The sequence below is a fragment of the Habropoda laboriosa genome, unplaced genomic scaffold (assembly GCF_001263275.1).
Source record: "Habropoda laboriosa isolate 0110345459 unplaced genomic scaffold, ASM126327v1 scaffold145, whole genome shotgun sequence".
NCBI lineage: Eukaryota > Metazoa > Arthropoda > Insecta > Hymenoptera > Apidae > Habropoda > Habropoda laboriosa.
This window is the reverse complement of record NW_017100307.1, coordinates 836,584-858,528: the sequence shown is the minus strand read 5'-3', so window position 1 is coordinate 858,528 and position 21,945 is coordinate 836,584. Positions and strand designations below refer to the sequence as shown.

At 40.4% G+C, this 21,945-nt stretch overlaps 1 protein-coding gene across 2 annotated transcripts in view; it reads left to right on the top strand.

Annotated features, from left to right (window-relative positions):
- Window positions 1–1,194: 1,194 nt before the first annotated feature.
- LOC108574044 overlaps window positions 1,195–21,945 on the top strand; it is a 53,573-nt gene continuing 32,822 nt past the window's right edge. The window contains exon 1 of one of the 2 annotated variants that reach the window (XM_017936549.1): window positions 1,195–1,461. In XM_017936549.1, the coding sequence (XP_017792038.1) occupies window positions 1,372–1,461 (90 nt within the window). In that variant the 5' untranslated portion in view covers window positions 1,195–1,371. The remainder of the gene's footprint in view (window positions 1,462–21,945) is intronic. The other variant, XM_017936548.1, reaches the window with a different exon arrangement.

The window sequence follows — 21,945 nt, the reverse complement described above, 5'->3', positions numbered from 1 at the left end:
CTCTAGAGCTTTGGGATTGCCGAACTCTGGAGCTTTAGAACTCCGGAATTCTAAAACTCTAGAGCTTTGTGATTATGGAATTCTTGGGCTCTAGAACTTTAAAGCTCTAGAGCTCCGAAATTCTAGAAATCTAGAGCTCTCGAATTCCGAAACTCCAGAAATTTAAGAATATGGAGATCCAGAGCTCTAGAGCTTTGGGATTGCCGAACTCTGGAGCTTTAGAACTCCGGAATTCTAAAACTCTAGAGCTTTGTGATTATGGAATTCTTGGGCTCTAGAACTTTAAAGCTCTAGAGCTCCGAAATTCTAGAAATCTAGAGCTCTCGAATTCCGAAACTCCAGAAATTTAAGAATATGGAGATCCAGAGCTCTAGAGCTTTGGGATTGCCGAACTCTGGAGCTTTAGAACTCCGGGATTCTAAAGCTCTAGAGCTTTGGGATTGTGGAACTCCGGGGCTCTAAAACTTTAAAGCTCTAGAGTTGTGAAACTCTGGAAATCTAGAGCTCCGGAGCTCTGAAACTATAGAAATTTAAGAATATGGAAATCCAAAACTCTAAAACTCTGGAAATTCATAACTCTGAAACTCCGAAACTTTGGAAATCTAGAGCTCTCGAATTCTGAAATCCCAGAAATTTAAGAATATGGAAATCGAGAGCTCTGAAACTCTGGAAATCCAGTGCTGCGGAACTCCGAAACTCTAGAAATCTAGAGCTCTCGAATTCCGAAACTCCAGAAATTTAAGAATATGGAGATCCAGAGCTCTAGAGCTTTGGGATTTCCGAACTCTGGAGCTTTAGAACTCCGGAATTCTAAAACTCTAGAGCTTTGTGATTATGGAATTCTTGGGCTCTAGAACTTTAAAGCTCTAGAGCTCCGAAATTCTAGAAATCTAGAGCTCTCGAATTCTAAAACTCCAGAAATTTAAAAACACGCAAATCCACATCTACGAAATCTACAACTCTAAAAATCTAAAGCCCAAAAGAATTCTCCAACAAATTCCACAACAAAACCAAAAAACCCCACAGCTCTAAACAATTCAGATCTCAAAAATCGTCCGTGACACATCGCGACGGAGATGACAGATTTTCAAAATTTTTCAGCGAGACGTGGGACGCCTCCGCTGAAACGATCGCTCGCTCGTTTACGCGCGAGAATCGACGGGAGGCGAGAGAGGCGCGCCCCGGTTGCGGCAGGTCACGAGGAACGGGTCTTAAGATGGCCTACATTATCCGGCCTTATCGGTGAGAGAGAGAGACAGAGACAGAGAGAGAAGCAGCGGTCGCGGTTCGACCAAGTAACACCGAAGGAGGAGGAGGGCAGATCCACGTGGCGGGAGGAGCGGTCGAGATAATAGCCGGACAGGAAGAAAAATGGGACAAGCGTGGTGCAAGGAGAAAACATCCAAGGCGCAGGATTCCAAGTCCCCTTTGGATCGTGTCTTCGTACGTTGCGCCCACCGGGTATGTAGATAAATATTCTACCATTTATATCGATCCTCCGCTCTTCTCTTCTCCTTCCACTCGTGCAAACCGTCAAGTGGATGATGAATAGCTGGATCATTTAATTAAGCGGAAATTTGTGTCAGGAATAGAATCGTATCGGAGAAACTTTATTCTTATACCGGGTGTACTCGGTTAATTAGCCGAACCTTTAACCCTTTCGTCAACTAGTCGCGCTTGTAGGCGTTTTGAAAATTTGCTCGCTCGCCTCCAACTTAGTTCGATAAAGAAAAGAAATTTTGCAGCTGTGATTAAAAATTTACCGCCAGTCCTCCGCGTTGCGCAGTCAAATTTGTCACAGCGAAAGGGTTGAAACGGTTAAACAGACGAAATTAAAAACGTTGCGTATTTTATATTTCTGCGATATATTTCTTTATTTTTGTGCACTGACGGGGCTGCAAAGTGCAGCTGCACTCTTTATTCTTTTTCTAAATGGAACTATAATTTCATTTGCATAAATCGATGTCTCGGATTACTCTACGTTCAAACGTATTGGAACTAAACGATCCATTTTTCCATCTCTGCTGTTCTGTCCACGTTTTTAAACAATGTTTCAGTCACGCAAAATGTTCCAAATATTATACAACATGTTCTAAATATTTCTACGCTCGAGTCTCGATATTAAAACACCTTCCGCAACTTCTATCTCTATTTTCAAAGTACGACATAGTCCAGTTTCGCGAGACACCGTGTACATTACTACAAAGGAAGCGGAAAAGTGAGTTGACGATAAAATAGAGAAATTATCCGAGCGCGGTATTTCGTCTCTATGAAAATGTCTCGTAAAACATTATCGCATTACCTGTCTTACCGCTGCAGAGGAATTCTTACTAATGTCCAGGACAATGGGCACCATTATCCTCAATCAAACAATCTACCGGTAGCAATAGAAACATCCAATTCATATCTCTAACGAGAACAATGATTACAAGCAACAAGACGCGTGTCATTATCTCTTGCGTAACGTTCGATCATCTGATTTCTCCATCGAATGATCATCCATTTCCGACAATTTCCTCGCGAATCTGTCGGGCCAGTTTCAACGATCAAAACTCTCTCTCTCTCTCTTTGTCCCTTTTCACCTTTAGCAAAAATCGTTGAAAATCTTTTCCGTTTCAACGCGGCCAATCTGCTGTTCTGCTCGTAAAAATAAATATTCCACGTTCCGCCGGAGAACTGCAAGAATCCGTTGGGGTTAATTGAATTGGATTTTCCGGCCGCGAAATTGGAAGAAGGGCCGCGCGCGCGTCTTGGCAAGCTGCGGTTTAAAGAGGCCATGAAAATTTTATTCGACAGTCAAACTTGAGCTTTTGCTCGCGAAGCGGATCTTCATCCGCCACTGGAAACATCGTAGAATTGCGTTTAATCCCCGAACGCTTCTCTCGTCCTTCGGATCTGTTTAGACCCACTTTTCCAAGAGCTTCGACCGATTCCTCGGTTCACGATGACTGCCTTGGGAAAAAGTGTGTCATCGTGTGTAAAGAAATTGTGACTGGGACAGAGAGGAGAGGATGCAGGTAGGAAAATCGAGAGAAGAACGAGTGTTTCAACGATGACAACTGAGAAGTCTGGTGTAGTAAAAAGTTTGAGGAATTCTGCAGGAGATTATTTGTATTTTTCAATGCGAGGAGTGAAATAATAAATGATATTTGAAATAATATTAGAAATTTAATATTAGAAATTTTGGAATTAATTATGAATTTTAGAATTAACTTAGAAGGAAGAGCTTTGGAATTGTGGAACTTCAGAATTCTGGAGCTCTAGAATTTTAGAACTCTAGAGCTTTGGGATTGTGGAACGCTAGAGCTCCGGAATTCTAGAACTCCAGAGCTTTGGGATTATGGAAGTTTAGAGCTTTAAAAGTTTAGAACTCTGGAACTTCAGAGCTCTCGAATTTTAGAACTTTAGAGCTTGAGAATTCTGGAATTTTAGAACTCTAGAGCTTTTAGGTTCTGGAACACTGGAGCTCTGAAATTTTCAAACTCTGGAGATTTGGGATTGTGGAATTTTAGAGCTTCAGAACTTTAGAACTCTGGAATTTTAAAACTCTGGAGCTTTGGGATTATGGAATTTTAGAGCTTCAGAACTTTAGAACTCTGGTGCTTTGGGATTATAGAACTTTAGAACTCTGGAGCTTTGGGATTATGGAATTTTAGAGCTTCAGAACTTTAGAACTCTGGTGCTTTGGGATTATAGAACTTTAGAACTCTGGAGCTTTGGGATTATGGAATTTTAGAGCTTTAGAACTCTGGAATGAGCTTCGGGATTATGGAATTTTAGAGCTTTAGAACTCTGGAGCTTTGGGATTACGGAATTTTAAAACTCTAGAACTTTGTAACTTTAGAACTCTGGAACTCCAGAGCTCTGGGATTCTAAGGCTCCGGGATTGTGAAACGCCAGAGTTCTAGATCTTTATAAAATACACGCCCAACGTTGATTTACAATTGACCCACTGAGGGGCTATCGCGAGATCGCGAAACAGTCGGTACTCCGAGGGGGTTAATGACTTTATCAGCAAGTAATCCTTTGATACCAAGGGGAACGGAAGTTCCTCGAAGACCGGCTATAGCAAACTCGTCGATACTTGGTGGCGAGTATCCGGGGAATTTAAATAACTGATTATCGACGCAGGCACGTCGAACACGGCCGCGCGTGCACGCGTGACGTGGATTTATCATGATGCATCGGACACACAGGGAACGCTGCTCTAATTTGGAATCCCAAACACGCAGATATGCGTGTAATTGCTAATTAACCGAGTGACGCTCCCTACTCGTTGCATGATATACATGGCCGTGTGATGCCGCTATTCGGAAAAATCGGACCGACCTATCGAACTTGTGTTTTCAAACTGTTCGCGTAACTGTTACAAACAGAAGTGTGGATTTCTATTTTTTTAGAATCGAGACACCGATTTTTCAACCTTTCTAAGCGATCTGTATGTAATTGAATTAATTGAACGAGCGAGAAGAAGAAGAAAGAGATTCTACTGGACCTTATTTTCGGGAAAACGGAGAAACTGATTTCCAGATAAATTAATTCCACATGAGGCCAATTTTAAAATAATCTTAATAAATAAACGGCTATATTTAACAAGGTCCAGTGCAACCTTTTTCTTCTTTTCACCCGTTTCACCCCTTAACCTATGATTACTTTTCTGATTACGCATGTAAGCGTCAGCCATTTAATCTTTTAGTACTGCATCAGGTAACAAAAGCTAATCTGTGACAGATTAATTGCATTTAGGAATTCTTAATCTTACATGTTAAAACGAACGTGTGCAATGAATTTTTCTTACTAATGTAACTATTTTTGTCACATCTTCACCGAAATCTCTGTCACGAGTCTGACACGTTGTTGTAGGTTAAAGGGTTAATTTTCCAAGGTTCACTTCGACGAAAGATTTTTCGATCGCATCTCGATGAAAGTTAGAACTTTCAGAGACTAAGAAAGACTCTAGAATATAGCGACGATTTATACTCGTGCCCCAGTATTTATTATTACAATGTCATTACTAAAAAAATCTCCTAAATTCCAAAACCCAGCAAACGTCGCTCTTCAGCGACAAGTCCGCACAAAACGTCCCCGCTAATTAACGCTTCGAACCCTACAAAAATTGACCCACTCGAGACACTCTCCACGCCCCGGCAATAAAAAGCGAAACATTTATCCCTGTTATCCTTGCATTCGAAAAATCCTCGGTACACTCGCAAGGCCAGCAGATTTACATGCTAACGATTAAGACTTTAATGCAAGAATAACGATCACGCTAACGAGCCAATGGGTGTAACGATCCGTCCCGTTGCATAATCGATCGGGCACACCAGGACAGAGCAGCAACAACTGTGCAAGTCTGTGAACGAAAAGTGATTAATTATCGCGTAGTATATCGCTTTGATTAGAGCGGAGGCTCTAAGGGGGGCAGAGAGCTAACATCTCCCCCCTCCACCTTTTTCCCTTTTTTTCTTCTTCTTTCGTTTGCACCCGTAACGCGGTGGCGAGAGGATCCTCCATTATCGATCTAGCCATTTTACCGCAGATCCTCTCCGCGCGTTAGCGAATCACTCTTTTTTACGCGGCGCGGCGGTTACGTAAAATACAATTCGTGTACATTTTACACAGTCCAGTGGCTGTTTCACGCGCGACTCGTTCCGATTCAATCGCGTTCCGTTCGCGGTTTCTTTTTGCCGCGAAACGTACGCGTGTACACCGGGGAATAATAACGACGGCCGCGCGTTTTTGTCCGCTCTCACGGCGACCAATTTTTTTTCCCCCCCTCCTCCCGCCGCGTTTCTTCGTATCGACGACGCGACGTGCAGTCGAATTTTTTCCCGTCAGATGATCGTCGGATATTTCGCCGAATTTCTTCGGCTGATTTCGACTGAAATTCACGTCACTATGTAGGTTAGGTGGTTTCGATTGAATTGATTGAAGTGTAGCTTGGAATTGTTCCATTCCTCGTGAAAGGAATAAAAGTTAAAAGAGAGAGAATCGATGGAAATTTGCAAGGATTCTACTAAAACTCTCGTCTCTATGTATGCAGGTCGTTTCGATCCGATCGATGGAAGTGTAATTTGGAATTGTTCCATTCCTCGTGAAAGGAATAACAGGTAAAAGGGGTAGAACGGTTGGAAATTTGCTAGAGTTCTGCACGAATTTTCGCCTTTGTGTGTTTAGGTAGTGCCGATTGGATTAATGGAAGTGTAGACTGGAAGTGTTTCTTTTTCGTGAAACGAGTAAAAGTTAAAAGGGACAGGACTGCTAGAATTCTGTTCTGAATTCCACTAAAATTCTCGTCTTTAAGTATTTAAGTAATTTCGATTAAATTGATGGAAGTGTAGATTGGAATTGTTCCTTTTACGTGAAATGAATGAAAGCTAAAAAGGTTGAAAATTTGATGGAAATTCTTCTCAAATTCTCCTCTTTATGTACGTCGATATTTTCAATCGATTTGATCGAAGTGTAACTTGGAATTGTTCCTCTCTCGTGAAATGTATAAGAGCTAAAAAGGATAGAACTGTTAGAAATTCTGTTCCGAATTCTACTCAAATTCTCGTCTTTAAGTATTTAAGTAATTTCGATTAAATTGATGGAAGTGTAGATTGGAATTGTTCCTTTTACGTGAAATGAATGAAAGCTAAAAAGGTTGCAAATCTGATGGAAATTCTGGTCTAAATTCTTCTCAAATTCTCCTCCTTATGTACGTAAATATTGTCAATCGATTTGATCGAAGTGTAACTTGGACTTGTTCGTTTCTCGTGAAATGTATAAGAACTAAAAATGATGGAACTGTAGAAAATTTCCAGGAATTTCTTTTAGCTGAAATCTACCCAAATTCTCTTCTCTACGTATGCACGCAGTTTCGATGGAATTGATGGAAGTGTAATTCGGAATTGCTCATTTCCCGCGGAAATGAACAAAAGCTGAAAGGGATAATCGACCGTTCGAATGACCCAGGAAAATCTCTTTTTTATCATCGGACGAAAGAAAGCGCAACAAACGAAGAACACAATGAACCTTTTATTCGCGAGAGGCAGGTTATCTCATCGTTTAAAGTCCGTGTAATGCACAGTACGAGTTACCGCGACGCGATACTTCCTAATTACTTTCCCCTGGAAAACGTTAAACTCCCATTACGATAGCATTGTTTCGCTGATATTTTTCCACCTTTGTCTCAACCGGCCAAGAAACGGGCCACGAACATCGTCGCGTGGTAGCACAGAAGGAAGCGGAGACGAGTAAAACAATCTGTCTACGTTGTCATAACCTCGACTCTATTCCAGTGATGTAATTCATTTACAAGTTAAATGTGTACACGTATATATTTAGTTTTTTAAGAGACATAAATACGTTTCTATGATATCACGGCGTACCACTGCCGTAAGCAATACGTGGCTAGGAATATTCTAAAAATACTTTTAATCTATTCTAATAAATACTAACTCCTTCTCAAGTCTCGCTGTTCGCGTAATTATCAGCTTTTAAAGAAGCAAACCTACTTCGGTAACAATATTCTTCTCGTAAGAGCTTCCATTCGCACGTTAGAGATTCTCACAAATTTTATTTTTCATTCCAGCACAAATAATTTCAAAATTGCCAAATCTCAACGCTGGAAACCTACTTAAAAAGTCATATTTCTTTCATAAGAGTTTCCATTCACACTTAAAATTTCTTAAAAATTCTATTTAATTCCCAACGCAAATCACCTAAAAATTACCAAATTTCAGTGTTGCAAATATACTTCAGAAGCGAGATTACTTTCGCAAAGGCTTTCTCAAAAATGTTATTTTCTGTGTCCAGCACAAATGATCGCTAAATTACTAATTTTCAACGATGCAAACCCACTTCAAAACCCACGATTCTCCCATAAGAGCCTCCAATCACACCGAAAAAATTCCCAAAAATTCTCTTCCCATTTCCACCATCGATCACCAATTTCCAACGACACACGTCCACGAGAAACGTTCAATCGGCCAATTGAAAGGGTTAACAACGGAAGACATTCGCTCAGTTCGCAACAGGCGCGGCGCGGTCGGGAAAACATTTGCAGAAGCGATTCGATCGAATCGAAAGGCGACTAAATATTTTCTCGACGCGGCAAACAGCGTTAAATCCTCGCGAGCTACACGTCGCTCGAAGCGAGAGGGAAACAAAAAAAGAACGCCGCTTGGGAGGGGAGAGAGCACAGGATGGAACAGGTGGTGATCGATAGATCGCCGCTCTGTGCAGGATCAATTAGACGCGGCGTGGTAAGTTCGCGCTGCTAAATGAGAAAACGCGGCCTCGTCGAGGATTTACGGGTTGTGCAACAACACACGACGAAGGAGGAAAAATCGAGGCCAGCGCATGTTTATTGGCCAATTCTTTTTTCCTTGTGACGTCGCGACGCCGTGCCGCCGTCGACTTCGCGCGCGTTTCCTGCGATGCAGCTTTGCACGGTCTCGCGCACTTCGTGACTACAATCAGTGGAATGGATGCAGATAACTCGCAATTTCAAATCGATCGAAAAATTCGTGGAAGACTTAATATTGATCCTTTGCGGCCTTATGTCGAGTCTGACAGAGTTTCAAGAGGAAATTTTGCCTTCGGGTATCATACGGCGATAGATCGTCATTTGTAAACGATGATAAACTATTTTTTTATGCGTTAACATTATTTTATGTTTTACACACTTTATATTTCATATTTTACAATTTATATTTTCTAACCAAAATCACGCGGAAATATACACGACAATGCCCGACACCTGGGCAAACGAGAGCGAATTAATTGGAAAATTGGAAAAGGGTTAACACAATGAAACGAGTCAAATATCAAGATTTCTCTCTTTTCCCGAATATTTTTGCAAGAACTCCAAACGAATCTCTGCTGTTACTTAAGATCCAGAGTTTACCAAGTAAGTGAGATCGTAAAATTGGTCAGGCGTTAATAAAACACACGTAACCCAGAAAGGAGATAAGAAGAAATTCGAAAATATCATAATTAATTAGGCAGGCGTACAATTCCTTTATCTCACAAAAAAGATCTCCTCCTGTTTCTCATCAAAAGATCACATCCTTATCCCCAGAATAGCACAATCCGAACACTCGTCTGTTTTTACCTGTGCAATTAATTTAGCCATTTAAAAACCAAAGTGACCAACTCCGTCAAATTAAATTTGCATAATTTTTTTAATTTACCAAGAATCGAGAGCTCTGTTACTAAAATCAGAAGAATGTCAAAAAGTGCAGTCAATCGTTTTACCTTCCGAGCGACTCAGTTACGAATCGTCCTACTTAAAAAATGTCAATGAAAATTTCTGAAACGAGCGACTCGTGAAATATGTATCGTAATAATCTTTTAACTTACGAGGAATCGAGAACTTTGTCGCTAAAATCAGAAGAATGTCAAAAAGTGCAGTCAATCGTTTTACCTTCCGAGTGACTCGATTACGAATCGTCCTACTTAACCCTTACGCCAATAACCGGGCGAATATTTCCGGATCGTTATTATTTGCCGCGTTCGCCTCGAGTTCAGAATTTCGTTATCAGAAAACTACTAAAGTCGGACGATAAAGTAGTAAACGACAATTCTGGTTACCGACATAAGGGTTAAAAAATGACAATTGAAATCTCTGCAGCGAGCGTGTTACAACAATCGTTCACCAGGCCACGTAAGAGAGAAGCAAGCCATCGGTGAAATTCGAAGCCGCCTCGAAGCGACGCGTTGTGAAACATTAGCCTAGTGATTTTCGTTTCAACAGGGAAGTCACAATTCGACAAACGAGCGTGAATATTTTCAACGTATCTGTCTCCTCCTCGCGAACTGCCCGCTCGCCATTACTCATTCTTATATAATTCGCGCTTAACGCTCTGGCCGCAGATGCTGCGACTAAAAAAAGTGTTACCCGCGTTAAAGGTTAATTATGCGCTTGGAAAACAGAAATGGTAATGCTCGCCGTGATTCCTTTTTCTCCTCCAACGAAACGAGGAAGAGAAGAGCTTCCCGTAGAAGGATTCAGCGTTTCTTGGCGAGACGATAAAATTGTTGCAGTTCCCTAACTTTTTATTCCCGAGGAATAGGCATCTTTATTTTACGCTCTGCAGAGCGGAAGCTTTGGAATTAATCTGGTTTGTATCTTTTAACGAAAAACACCGCGTTTCGATGTTGAATAAATATTCACGTTCGATGCTTCTTGAATTACACCTTCCAACGTTCGAAATCTGAACTCTGTGCTCTGATCATTTCTGAGGATTTTGAGGACTTCTTAATTTGGTCTTCATTTTTCCCAAAAAAATTCTGAATTCTGCATTCGTTAATTTACGAAGCTTTCCAAAGCCCCAAAATATTTTACCCAATTTATAATATACATTATAGGCCTGGCGAGTCTTGGCCCTCGAGGCGAAGAATCGAGAGATGCTTTTCCAAACATCTCCGAGTTTCTTCGTCCTCGAGGACTTCCTGGGACTTTCCCAGGGAAAAGGGGCTACTTAAGGGAGCCCCGAAAAAGGCACGAGGCCTTTGATCGCCTTACATCTAAAATTAGTTTAAGTATTATTGGTTGAATAAATTTTTTGTTACCCACTTTGCGAGTAATCATTTGCACCACGTCACTTCCAAAAAATAATTTAAAAAAAACGAAGTCTGAAACGTCAATTTTGTTATTTCGAATTTTCGTCTAATTTCTAATTTTTCTACCAGTTACTACGAAACACCCTGTACATTCTTTAACACGCTGATCGCCCAGCGTGAATCGGTCGAGTTTCTCGCGGGGCCCAAATCCGATAGTCGGAGCGCAAGAACGTAAACATTATCTGGAATTTGCGTTCTGTGTTACCAGAAGAGGAGACAAATTCTCGAACGCCAGGAAGCGAGAGAAAATGTAAAAAAGACTACAACATACTGTCCCAATTGTCCAAAATCACCAGAAATGTGTTCCAACTGTTTTAACGAATACCATGCTACGTAGTATAATGTTGTATTTTATTTTAACTATAAATTAATGTATAGTATAATATAGTATGATAGTCCATTAAATTCTTGTTATATGGATTTTTACAAATTACTTGTAAAATCCTATTTAACTTAACGAAGAAGAACGTCACCCATGTCTGGGTGACGGGGCCCCAACGGAAGCACACTCGTCACCCAGATATGGGTGACGTGGGGCGACGAACGTTTTAATAGAATAAAAATTCTTCCGAGTCAAGAATAGGAAATATTCAGAGATAATGAATGATTTCAGCGATGCAAAGATAAAATACTTCCATGTTCGTTTCAAAACAAGAAAAAAGGATCCAGGATTATCCTAAGTTTACCATACAGTTGGAATTTTGATTATTTTTCAGAAACGCAACGTTTCATTTCCTCAGCATGTTTCTCGTTAACGTTACGATCGAGAGAAACGCCGAACGCTTAATTGCTTTTTAAGCACCTCCCCTATAGCGATCATTAGCAATCGAAGTATCGTAATCTATTCTTTGGACTAACGACTAACGAATACATGCGTGACAATAGACAGGACCTAACGCACTTCTTCGACTTTCCCTCGACCAGCTTAATTAATTTGCATTTCACACACCGAACAACATTCCTACCTCACCTTTTTCCCTCAACCCTTTAACGCTCGTGTCCTCAGCAAGTGCGATCTTTTTCAAATTATTCTCTTTCACTTTCCGTATAGCGTTGTTCTTTCTATTACGAGAAGGAGAAGTAAGTTACAGCGTGATAAATAAAGAGAAACTTATATCTATGCGTCTGGGAATTAATTGAAAAAAGAATGAAATTGATCTTATTTCTCGTGTCAAGTTGAGAAAAATTTGAACGATCCTTAACTCTTTGCGGCCCTAGATCTTGTTATCGTTATTATCGTGGGAAGCAGGCATGATAAAAGAAATCGCGAACACGGACAATCGAATCTTCTCGATATATTTACCGGCTGATAGGCACGTGCCGGCAGGCTTAAGCGTGCGTGTGTATGTGAGCATTAGCTCCAAGAATATTCTATCGTAACGCGACCAGGCAGGCAAAAAGCCCAGCTCGAACGTGCCGGGTTTAGAAAAAATGTCTGGAACGTTCGGGCTGGGCTAGGATAAAAGCAGGTGCCCGCGACACGCGGAAACAGTCGCAAAGCAGCCGAAAATCAATCCGGAAAGAGTCTGTCAGTCTGTCAGTTCGGAGTGAGTCTGGATGAAGTCTGCAACAAGCCACGATACGATACGATAAGGCCTGTGTAGGCGCTACGAACCAGTCTTACTCGTCGTGTTATCACTGTAACTAGCGGAATAGACACCTTAATAAAACCCTATTCCTACATTATCAAAATTGTGCTGTGTTGAGAAAAATACGAACGTTTCTTAACTCGTTGCGGTTCTAAATCTTGTTATCGTTATTATCAAAATTGTTTTTCTGAAATTTTTACTATATTTTATCATATTTCCTAAAAATTTTACGAATAATGTCCAGGGGTTATATTAAATAAGTAACTCGTGTGGAGTAAGGTAGGTAAATAATTATATTCTAGACGATGTTTACAAGACGGGCGCACAATTAGAACTGCCTTTAACCCTTTCATTACGAACGCCGGATATACACGGCATCCACGCGACGACCTGTGTGTACGAGCGCCGGATATATACGGCATCTACGCGACATAAAGGAAATACTTGAAAAGTATCATCGAAATTTAATTCAACATCAACGTGCGATTAACAGAAAGTCATTTTCCCTTATTTTATATGCCGGCAGGAAAAAACCGAAGAAGACTGGCCACGCGCAATGTGTACACTTTTGGCGTGGAGTCCCGTTCAGTGGCGGCGCTCCGGCGGAGCGAACTGCCGTAGCGAAAGGGTTAAAACGTGGTGACAGTGTGCACATTTACACCTGTGGTGTTCGCAGGCATCCCCAAACCATATTTAGCGGACGTGTCATAAACCTACCAATATTTTAGGATGTCGATTTTTCCAGGCGGCACGCATAAAACATTCTGCTTCAAGAAATAATTTCTGAAACTGTTCCACTTCGCGAACCTCGTGGAGCAACTACACAAAATTACGACATAAAATAGTCAAAGACAGAAGCGTTTTTCCACTGGATAGTTTCGCCAAGGTGTTCGTTTATCACCGGCTATTATCTTCGCCGCCTTTAATTCCCCGTTATCTTCAGCGAAGCACGAGCAGAGATCGCTGGAAATATACAAGCGTCGATCGCTCCGGGGTGCGGTCGTTTCCGGTCCCAGGCGACGTCCTTATCGCGACCGAGATTCGCGCCTTACGTACTCGCAGCTTACGCGTTTAGAGTACCTCGTACGCTTTACAACGCTTTACACTGTGCTGATTCACGTTCGTGACTCTTCCAAACGATCGTCTCGACCCAGTGAAAGAAGAAACGGCAAGTCGAAATCGACGGTCCTCGGTTGAGGACCTCGTGATCCACTTTTTCGTTGCCTCGCGTGCCATAAAAAGATGATTTACCTCTCGTGTGTGCTCCTCTCGAGATTGCACGAACGTTTGTATTTTGTGCGGTTTTTACGTGTGGAAATCGGGACTTTGGCTAACGGAGAATTTCTCCATCTAGGCTTCGATTAGACTTTACTCGCGAAACTTTTGCCAAGACCGAGTCCTACAAATTTTATAAATTTATCTTGCGTGCTCTCTCTCACATTGCACAAACTTTCGTGTTCTACGCATTTTTGTTAAAGGAGGACTTTAGTCGATGAAAAATTTCCGATTAAGCTCTCCTTCTGAAATTGCGTCAAGACTGAGTCCCAGAAATTTTCGAAATTTACGTCGCGTGCGTTTCGTTCCAAATTGCCTGAATTTTTGTACTCTGTATATTCGTTTTTCTTATGGAAACGAAGACTTTAGTTAAGGAAAAGTTTTTCGATCGGGGTTTCCTTGCGAAATTTTGTCAATATGCGAATTCTCGAAATTTATCTCGCCTGTTTTCCTTGAAATTGCACGAGTATTTCTACTTTGCATACTTTTTCACGGAAACGAGGACTTTAATTAAAATTTCTGAATTTCAATTTTGTGAAAAGTGAATCCTGGAAATTTTCGAAATTTATCTCGTGTTCTTTTAAATTACACGAATATTCCTACTTCGCATACTTTTTCATAGAAACGAGGACTTTAGTTAACGAAAAACTTCCGAACCTGTTCCCATTAGGTTTCACAAAATTTCGCCAAAAATGATTCCTTCAGATTTTCTACGGACGAAATTTTTTAATCTACCGTCACATTCAAAGGGAATTTAATTCCCGATGTTCCTCTATAATTACAGAACCCTTTAAAAGACTCGTGGATTTTTTCCCTCGGAAAAGGATCGATCGATCGAGGCAGTCTTAAACGTTCGCCGTTTCCATTCCAGCGATCCTGCGTACAATTCTACGTATTCTATCCGCGGGATCCCCCTTTGAAATGTAAATTAGAGTTTATGAAAGGAAAAGGCGGCGAGAGAGAGAGAGAAGTAAGAAATTTCACTAGTAGAATTTTTCTTCCTGTCGCGACGTGCGGCGGATCGGTTGAAATCGAGCGGCAAAGGATGTTGAGGAAAGGGAGATTAATCTCGGCCGATATTGCTAGCTGCTGTAATTACTTACGACTGACGTACTCAATTACCTCAAGAGGTACGATAATTAACAGGTACCGATGTATGATCTAGTAATTAGCAATTATCAAATCGTTAACGCGAACCGTTCTTGTCGTCGAGTAAGCAGAACTCGTTTGTTATTGTTCGTATGAAAGCTAGAGAAAATTGCAAAACGAGCAAATAGCTTAATTCCTTATCTGAGAGCTGTTTAACGTTCTTTATTTATCGTGCAGCCTGAATATTAAATAAATGCTAACAAAATGTAAAAAGAATATTAAGATGGTGAATGTCGAGTTTGTTTTCAAAATTCAGTTGGGTTAGTTTGATTCTGAGGTACAGAATTCTCCTAATTAATACCTTTGGACATTTGAGAAAGATTAGGAATTGAGAAATAATTTAAAATCATTCCTAAAACAAACACATTCGGAACAATTTCTTTTATCGTGCTTTCGTTACAAATTTTTCCTTTTAAAATTCTATAGATCATCTTTTATAACGAGAAAAATTTTCTAACTTTTCTTGTTCAATCTTGCGAAATTATATATCCATCTCTAAACATTTCAAAACAGCGTAAAAAATGAAAAATTTTTACTACAGCACACTTTAATTCTTTATAACACCATGTGACTCGGAAGTTAGGTATCCATTTACCTACGTTCCGTATGTCTCATTTTATTGCTTTATTGCTATACAATCCCACTATATTAGAATATTTATTACACTACAACTGCCCACTTCTCTCTCCAGCAATTATCAAGTTCCATAACTTTCCTTCAAAATCAGGTTACAGAGGTGTTAATTAACGAGGTCAGAAATACCATCTTATCGAAAGAACAGACACGCCGAACCGTTTCCTGTTTATCTTCAATCGTATCGTAATTTATTTAACGATCGATTCTTATCAACTCGCCGAATAAGGCTCGGTAAATCTGCGAGTGAAAGTAGCGGAGAATTAATCAGTCTGTTAAGCGTAACAGGAAGTGCAGTTACTCTTATCGAAATGCTCGTGCGTGGTATAACTTGCTTTCTCGACGACCTTGATTTCACAAAAATAACATTGAAAATAAAACGAAGAAGAAAAGAAAATGAAGAGGTGGACGCGGTGCATAGTCAGCGTTCGCTGTAAATCTTCGTTCAGTATGGTTCACTGACGTCACCGTGATTCATGATCCTCCGCCCCGTATCCCCTTGGAATTTAATATTCACGCGGAACAGGATCGCGTCCTCGTCGTGCTCGACAGATCTACCGACCTCGTTCAGCTCATTAGCGTGACGCCGTTAACGCACCGTTAATTGCAACCGTAAATATTCTTTGTCCAATGTTCGACATCTGGCCGTCATTTTTAATGCCGGTGGAATCGTACGGACCGCCACGCCGTTCGGTGTCGTAACTCTACTTTAAATATCGCGTCTCGTGCTCCGATGTCTGCTTATTGAAACTATAAAGAATAAACGCTACGGTGCATCGCGAATGTTTCGTGCCGTTTGAAATGCCGGAAAAGATTTCTTGGTTGTTGCAGGATCGATCCGGGGAACACCTTATGCAAGTTTTGTTGGTAACAATGATAACGTGTGTATTATGTAAAACTAAATCGTAACTCTAATCGTTCGATTAGCGAAGATAATAGCGAAGGAAGAGACGATTCTGATGAATGTACATATAGACTTAAATTGACTGAAAGTTTGACGTAAAATTGACTGAAAGTTCGACTTAAAATCGACTGAAACTTTAACTTAAAATTGACTGAAAGTTTGACTAAAAATCGACTGAAACTTTGACTCAAAATTGACTGAAACTTTGACTCAAAATTGACTGAAAGTTTGACGTAAAATTGACCGAAAGTTTGACTTAAAATCGACTGAAACTTTGACTTAAAACTGACTGAAAGTTTGACTCAAAATCGACTGAAAGTTTGACTCAAAATTGACTGAAACTTTGACTCAAAATTGACTGAAACTTTGGCTCAAAATTGACCGAAATCTTGACTTAAAATCAAATTGACTGAAAGTTTGACGTAAAATTGACCGAAAGTTTGACTTAAAATCGACTGAAACTTTGACTTAAAATCGACTGAAACTTTGACTTAAAATTGACCGAAACTTTGACTTAAAATTGATCGAACTCTTGACTTAAAATCGTCTGTAACTTTGACTCAAAATTGACTGAACTCTTGACTTAAAATTGACTGAAACTTTGGCTCAAAATTGTCTGAAATTTTGACTTAAAATTGACTTATTTTCTTCAATGTACAGTGTCCAGAAATATTATTTCAGATATGCATATTAATTCGCTACTTTTTCCACGAAATCTCGAGGACCTTAAATTGCCATTTTTTTCATCAGTTGCACTATAAATGGAAAAAAGTGATCCCCAATAATGCAGATTATTTTGAATACAAAAACTGTTTAATTTTTCATACATAAATATTGAAATTTGTGAAATGAGCACTGAGTTAATTTGCACACTCGATGTATTATCTTTCCAACGGAAAAGTGTGAAAGTGTAAAAATTGAATTCTTCAGGAGAGAAGAAAATCACTTTATCGATTAATGCAAAATCATCTACGAATTGATTTTATTCAGCAGTTAGCAAAAAAAAAAAAAACAATAAATATAAATGACAAAGGTGATTTCACGTTAATTGAAAAAGTGGATTTCTTCTCTCCTGGAGAATTAAGTTTACACAGTTTCGCAATTTTTGCCATCGGAAAGACGACATATTTCTGACACTAGAAATCACGAAATGTGACAGAACGGCCAACATAGGAGAAACTTTCTATGTTAGAATAAACATGATCGATTCGTCACAGGCATGACTCTTCGATCTTCCTTCGTCAAGTTGCACCTGACGATCTCTTGTATAACCTCTTTTAACGCGTTTCATGCGACACGGGTCATCGATGGCTCACAGCAGTCATCAGAAGCGAAACTTTTACCGAGCAAACAAGCATAATACTTTTATATCCCGCTCGAGTAACGTAAACGCAAGGAGAATCGTTATAGGCGTTATTTTTCGTACGGTAATTCTTCTTCGCTGAGAATTTTCTGTCAAAATCTCCTTCCTCGTTGTATACACCGGGTTGTCAGAAAAATTTTCGCCGCTTTTTTGGTAATCTGAAAATTCCATTTTGCCAAAATCTGTTTTTTCAATTTTGCAAACTATTTGCCAACAATTCTTTCTACCTTCAGACTGAAGGCTTCGGTGACATTTTTTCCTTTTTGGTAATAAAAAAGAAAAACTGAAGTGTCGGAAATTTACTCAATTTCCTTTCATTCTCGAAACGGTATAACTCCAAGAAGAAATTACTATAGTAATAGCAGCAAATACTCTTTCAAAAGACCCTTTAGAAACTAATCTTTCACAATATATACGAATTTCATTGCGTTTCCATCGAATTTTCTCAAATTCAAGCACTTCCAATTTTCCGCTGACTCGTTACACGAAGCACGCCTCGGGCGTTCCATACGTCATCTCTATTTGCCCAAAGATCCTCAGACGAAATTCTTCCGTTTTGTTTGTTGCGAGACGCGTTCATAGTGTTTTGCGCCTCTTCTCACGGGAAACTCGTTAAATTCAACATCAATTGCGCGTTCGCGAGGAAAATCGAGGGAGGGAGTGGGGAGAGAAAAGTATTTCCCGCTGAACAGGAGGATTGCGTAAACACGAGGTACGTGTATTTCTGGAGAGGTGAGCAACGTCGCTCTTTTCGCGCCAGAAGGACGCGCGCGAGAGAGAGAGACCGTGTGTCTTTTTAATGCAGACCGGACTATGACGTCTATTTACGTTCAAGCTCGTTTCAACGAGCGCGTTGAAATTTTCCTCGCGCGGCGGGAATATCAAGGATATATTCCGCGGTATTAAGAGAACTTCTACGCCGCGTGAGATATTAGACGTTTAAACGTGCGAGGCACAAGGCACGTCGCGGCACCAGCAATTTCGTAAGAAAGAGATTGGCTAGCCTGAATATATGTATACGGGACTTGTCTGGAACTGCTCGTTTCATCGTGAAATTTCGATCACATTCCAAGTTTCGTGGAAATTAGTTTCCCAACACTTTCGCTAATTTTTCCGGTTTCCTGAAAGTGCAAGTATATTTTCTGTATATTCTGAATATTTTTCTCTACATTCTGTACGTTTTCCGTATATTTTTTTCATTTCCACTACACAAAATTGAGTTACCGTGTACATTGCATCGTTGTCCATACTCCCGACAATTTATTTGAATTTTTTTCTGCTCGAAAAGACGCACAGGAAGACGTATTACTGCGTTTAGCGGTTTCGAATATATAAGGGGTGGCAAAAAAGTCCATATTCTCAATATTAGATCTGCCAACTTTAAGCACCATTTTCTCTGGAACGGTGAGAGATATCGACACCAAATTTTAACTGCATATTCATCGAACCTTCTTACGTACATCTGTACAATAGAATTTCAAAATATTGCTTGGAAGTGAAGATACAATTTTTCAAAGAACATGTGTTTAGTTCAAATTTGGCTACCATATTATTCAGAAACTTCAGAGGTCTCTACGAAAAAATGTATATAAATCTCGAAAATGTTAACATCGAGGAGATCACGATTACTATATAACATTTATGTCCACGATAAATTTGAATTTCGATTTTCTCCTAAAATCCTGAAATTCCCTCTTTTCCCTCGTATTCTCTGGAAATTTCCGAAATATCTTTCTCCACGCGAGCTTGCGAAATTCGTTTTCTGGTCAGTCTAGAATTTCCACGGATCTCGATGTTTCGTACGTAAAAGGATTCCTGTGTCGTCCATTTTTGGGTGACGTGGCCACCTGAGAAAAGTAGGTGACGCCCATTTTTGGCCCACCAAAGGCGTTCGATCTGTCCATGTGGCACAGCTTTTGTATTCAAGGTCACAGGAAAGAAGACATCAACGACAATTCTCTCTGCTCTTTTCTTTTAACATTTTTACGAGCCAATTGTGAATCATCTTCGATGAGAGTGAATAAAAAAGGAGGAGAAATTTCTGCGCAGGCTGGAAGGATTTTTGAAGGTAATCGAGAACGTTGTAACAAGTATAGCGGGGTTAATATAACAGAAGTTAGGGTATACACACCATCCCAAGGGTTAAATGCAGCGAACTTCCGAAGGAACGTTGAAATTGATTTAGTTGCTGCATTCTCCTGTCCAGAGTCATCTGCAACGGGGCTCGCATTGCTACAGATCATTGAACTTCCAAGGGAACTATGTGGCTTCATCAAACACGAGCCATAGATGATATTCAAACGGGGAGAATGCGATCTTAGGGCTGAATCTTTCTTTCTGAATATTTTGGAGATCATTATCTCGATCATCTTCAAAAATTCTTCGAATAACAGCAAACGTAGCATCGTTCGTGACAAATAACAGATTAAAGATCTTCGAGTGACATCAGTAAAAAACAAAATTGCAAACTGTACAAAAGAAGTGAGAAGAATTTCTGAATACACACTCAAACTCTCAGGCGATAAAAACAGAATTTAATCACTGTGACATCGCTAAAGAAGATACAGTGGATTCCCAATGTCCCAAAAAAGCGAATAAAAACGATTTATTGAAAAACGTACGCAATATTCGGTCTTGAATACAAACGTGTGTTTAAGCATGCAAACAAAGCTAACAATAAGTAATCAAAAATAAGTAAATAAACATATATTATGTAATGTATTTATATTCCGTTCTTCGGTATCTGTCCCGCTTAACCGGCGCCCCAACTAACCGGAATCCACTGTATAAGCTTACGAGGAAAATATAATTCGCTACTATTTATGTCATTATATTTAAAAAATTTGTTATTGTTATTTAGCAGCAGATGTCGAGTAAACGAAGATGAATAAATTTAGAATAAAAATTTTACTACAATTGTAGTATCGGGGCTTCCATACACAAAAATAGGAAACCGACAAGGGACAATAGAGAGGGAGTGGTTGGCGTAGCGCGCAAGGCCTCGGCTTGCTAAGCCGAAGGTCTCGGGTTCGATTCCCGTTAGGGAGGAGGAAGGGTCCCTCAATATTTTTCCATCGTCGGTTCCTACGCAATAAACAAATTATAATAAATTTGGTATAATAAAATAAAAATTCATTTGCGTCAACATATGTAACTCATTTGGTCCAAAAATACTGTCGAGGTTTGATTGAAGAAAGACCGTCACAAAATTTCGCCAAAAAATAATTCCGAATTAAAATGCCCTCTTCGATGAAACTTGGAATTTTCACAAAATTTCCCTTCGAACTTCCTCCGATCGTTAATCGAAAGAGGATATCGAACAAAAGTGGTTCGTTTTCAATGTATGTAGGATGTGAGCAGGGAGAAGAGAGCAACAACAACGGCTCAACGTTGTAAGATTTAATAAAGAAAATAGAAAAAACAAAATGAAAGATTGTTAAGACGTATCCGGATTTACGGCAGCGAGTCAAGTGGACGCTGTCGCAGGCAAATATCGCTTTCTCAAAACACCACAAGTGTTTATTGCGTTGCCTGCGACACTTGGTCCCTAGGACCAGCCCCTGCCGTAAATCCTGGAGTCTCCGAACGGAAAATAGAAAAGTGGCCCACGACTTTTGCCAACGTCGATGGGCCATTTGACTTCAACGAAGCCTAGAAAAGCGGAGATTCCACAGGATTCCCACGCATCCGTCCACCGAACACTTTCTCCCTAAGATAACGCGCTAAGGGCGAAATGGAGGGAGGTTGCGATGCACATTAGTCGGCACACACGTGCAAAAATCGGGAAAGCTTGAACGATCGAAAGATCAACCGCAAGCCCTAACATAGATACAAACGGCTCGGTGGCCATTTAACGATTGCCTCTTCCGCTCGTCTCGCGCCTCGACCGACACACCGCTCTCGCACGCACAGCCGTCGTCTTTCGGTAGCTTTTGTCTAGCTGTCGCTGCGCTAGACCGCCCCACATGTATGTAACTAACTGAGCTTTCGTTAAGCAACGATTACGTGAAGCAAGGTTTACAGACAGGCTGGTAATAGCGTTCTCGCGACTTAATAATAAAATTGCTTTTGAACCCGTCGCCGCGTTACGTTCTCTCTGTTCGAAACATGAGTGTAAGTACGTGACTTTGAATACCGCGGTGTGGTCCGTGAGGAAATGAGATAAATTCGCGGCACGATTCATAATGCATCGTTTCCATTCAAGCAAACTTGTCTAATCATTTTCAAAGCTTGCCCCCCATTGTGGATCTGCCATCGTTGGAGAAAAATGTCTGGTTTTACGAGAGAGAGGAAATCAACGGAGTCGATTTCTCGCCGTGTTCGTGATAATTGAACGGTCACTGAATGGGGAGGGCGTTTCGTAGAACACGACGAACCCACGTTCGTGCATTTATTAATAGCTGGTGAAAGTTTCATTGTGC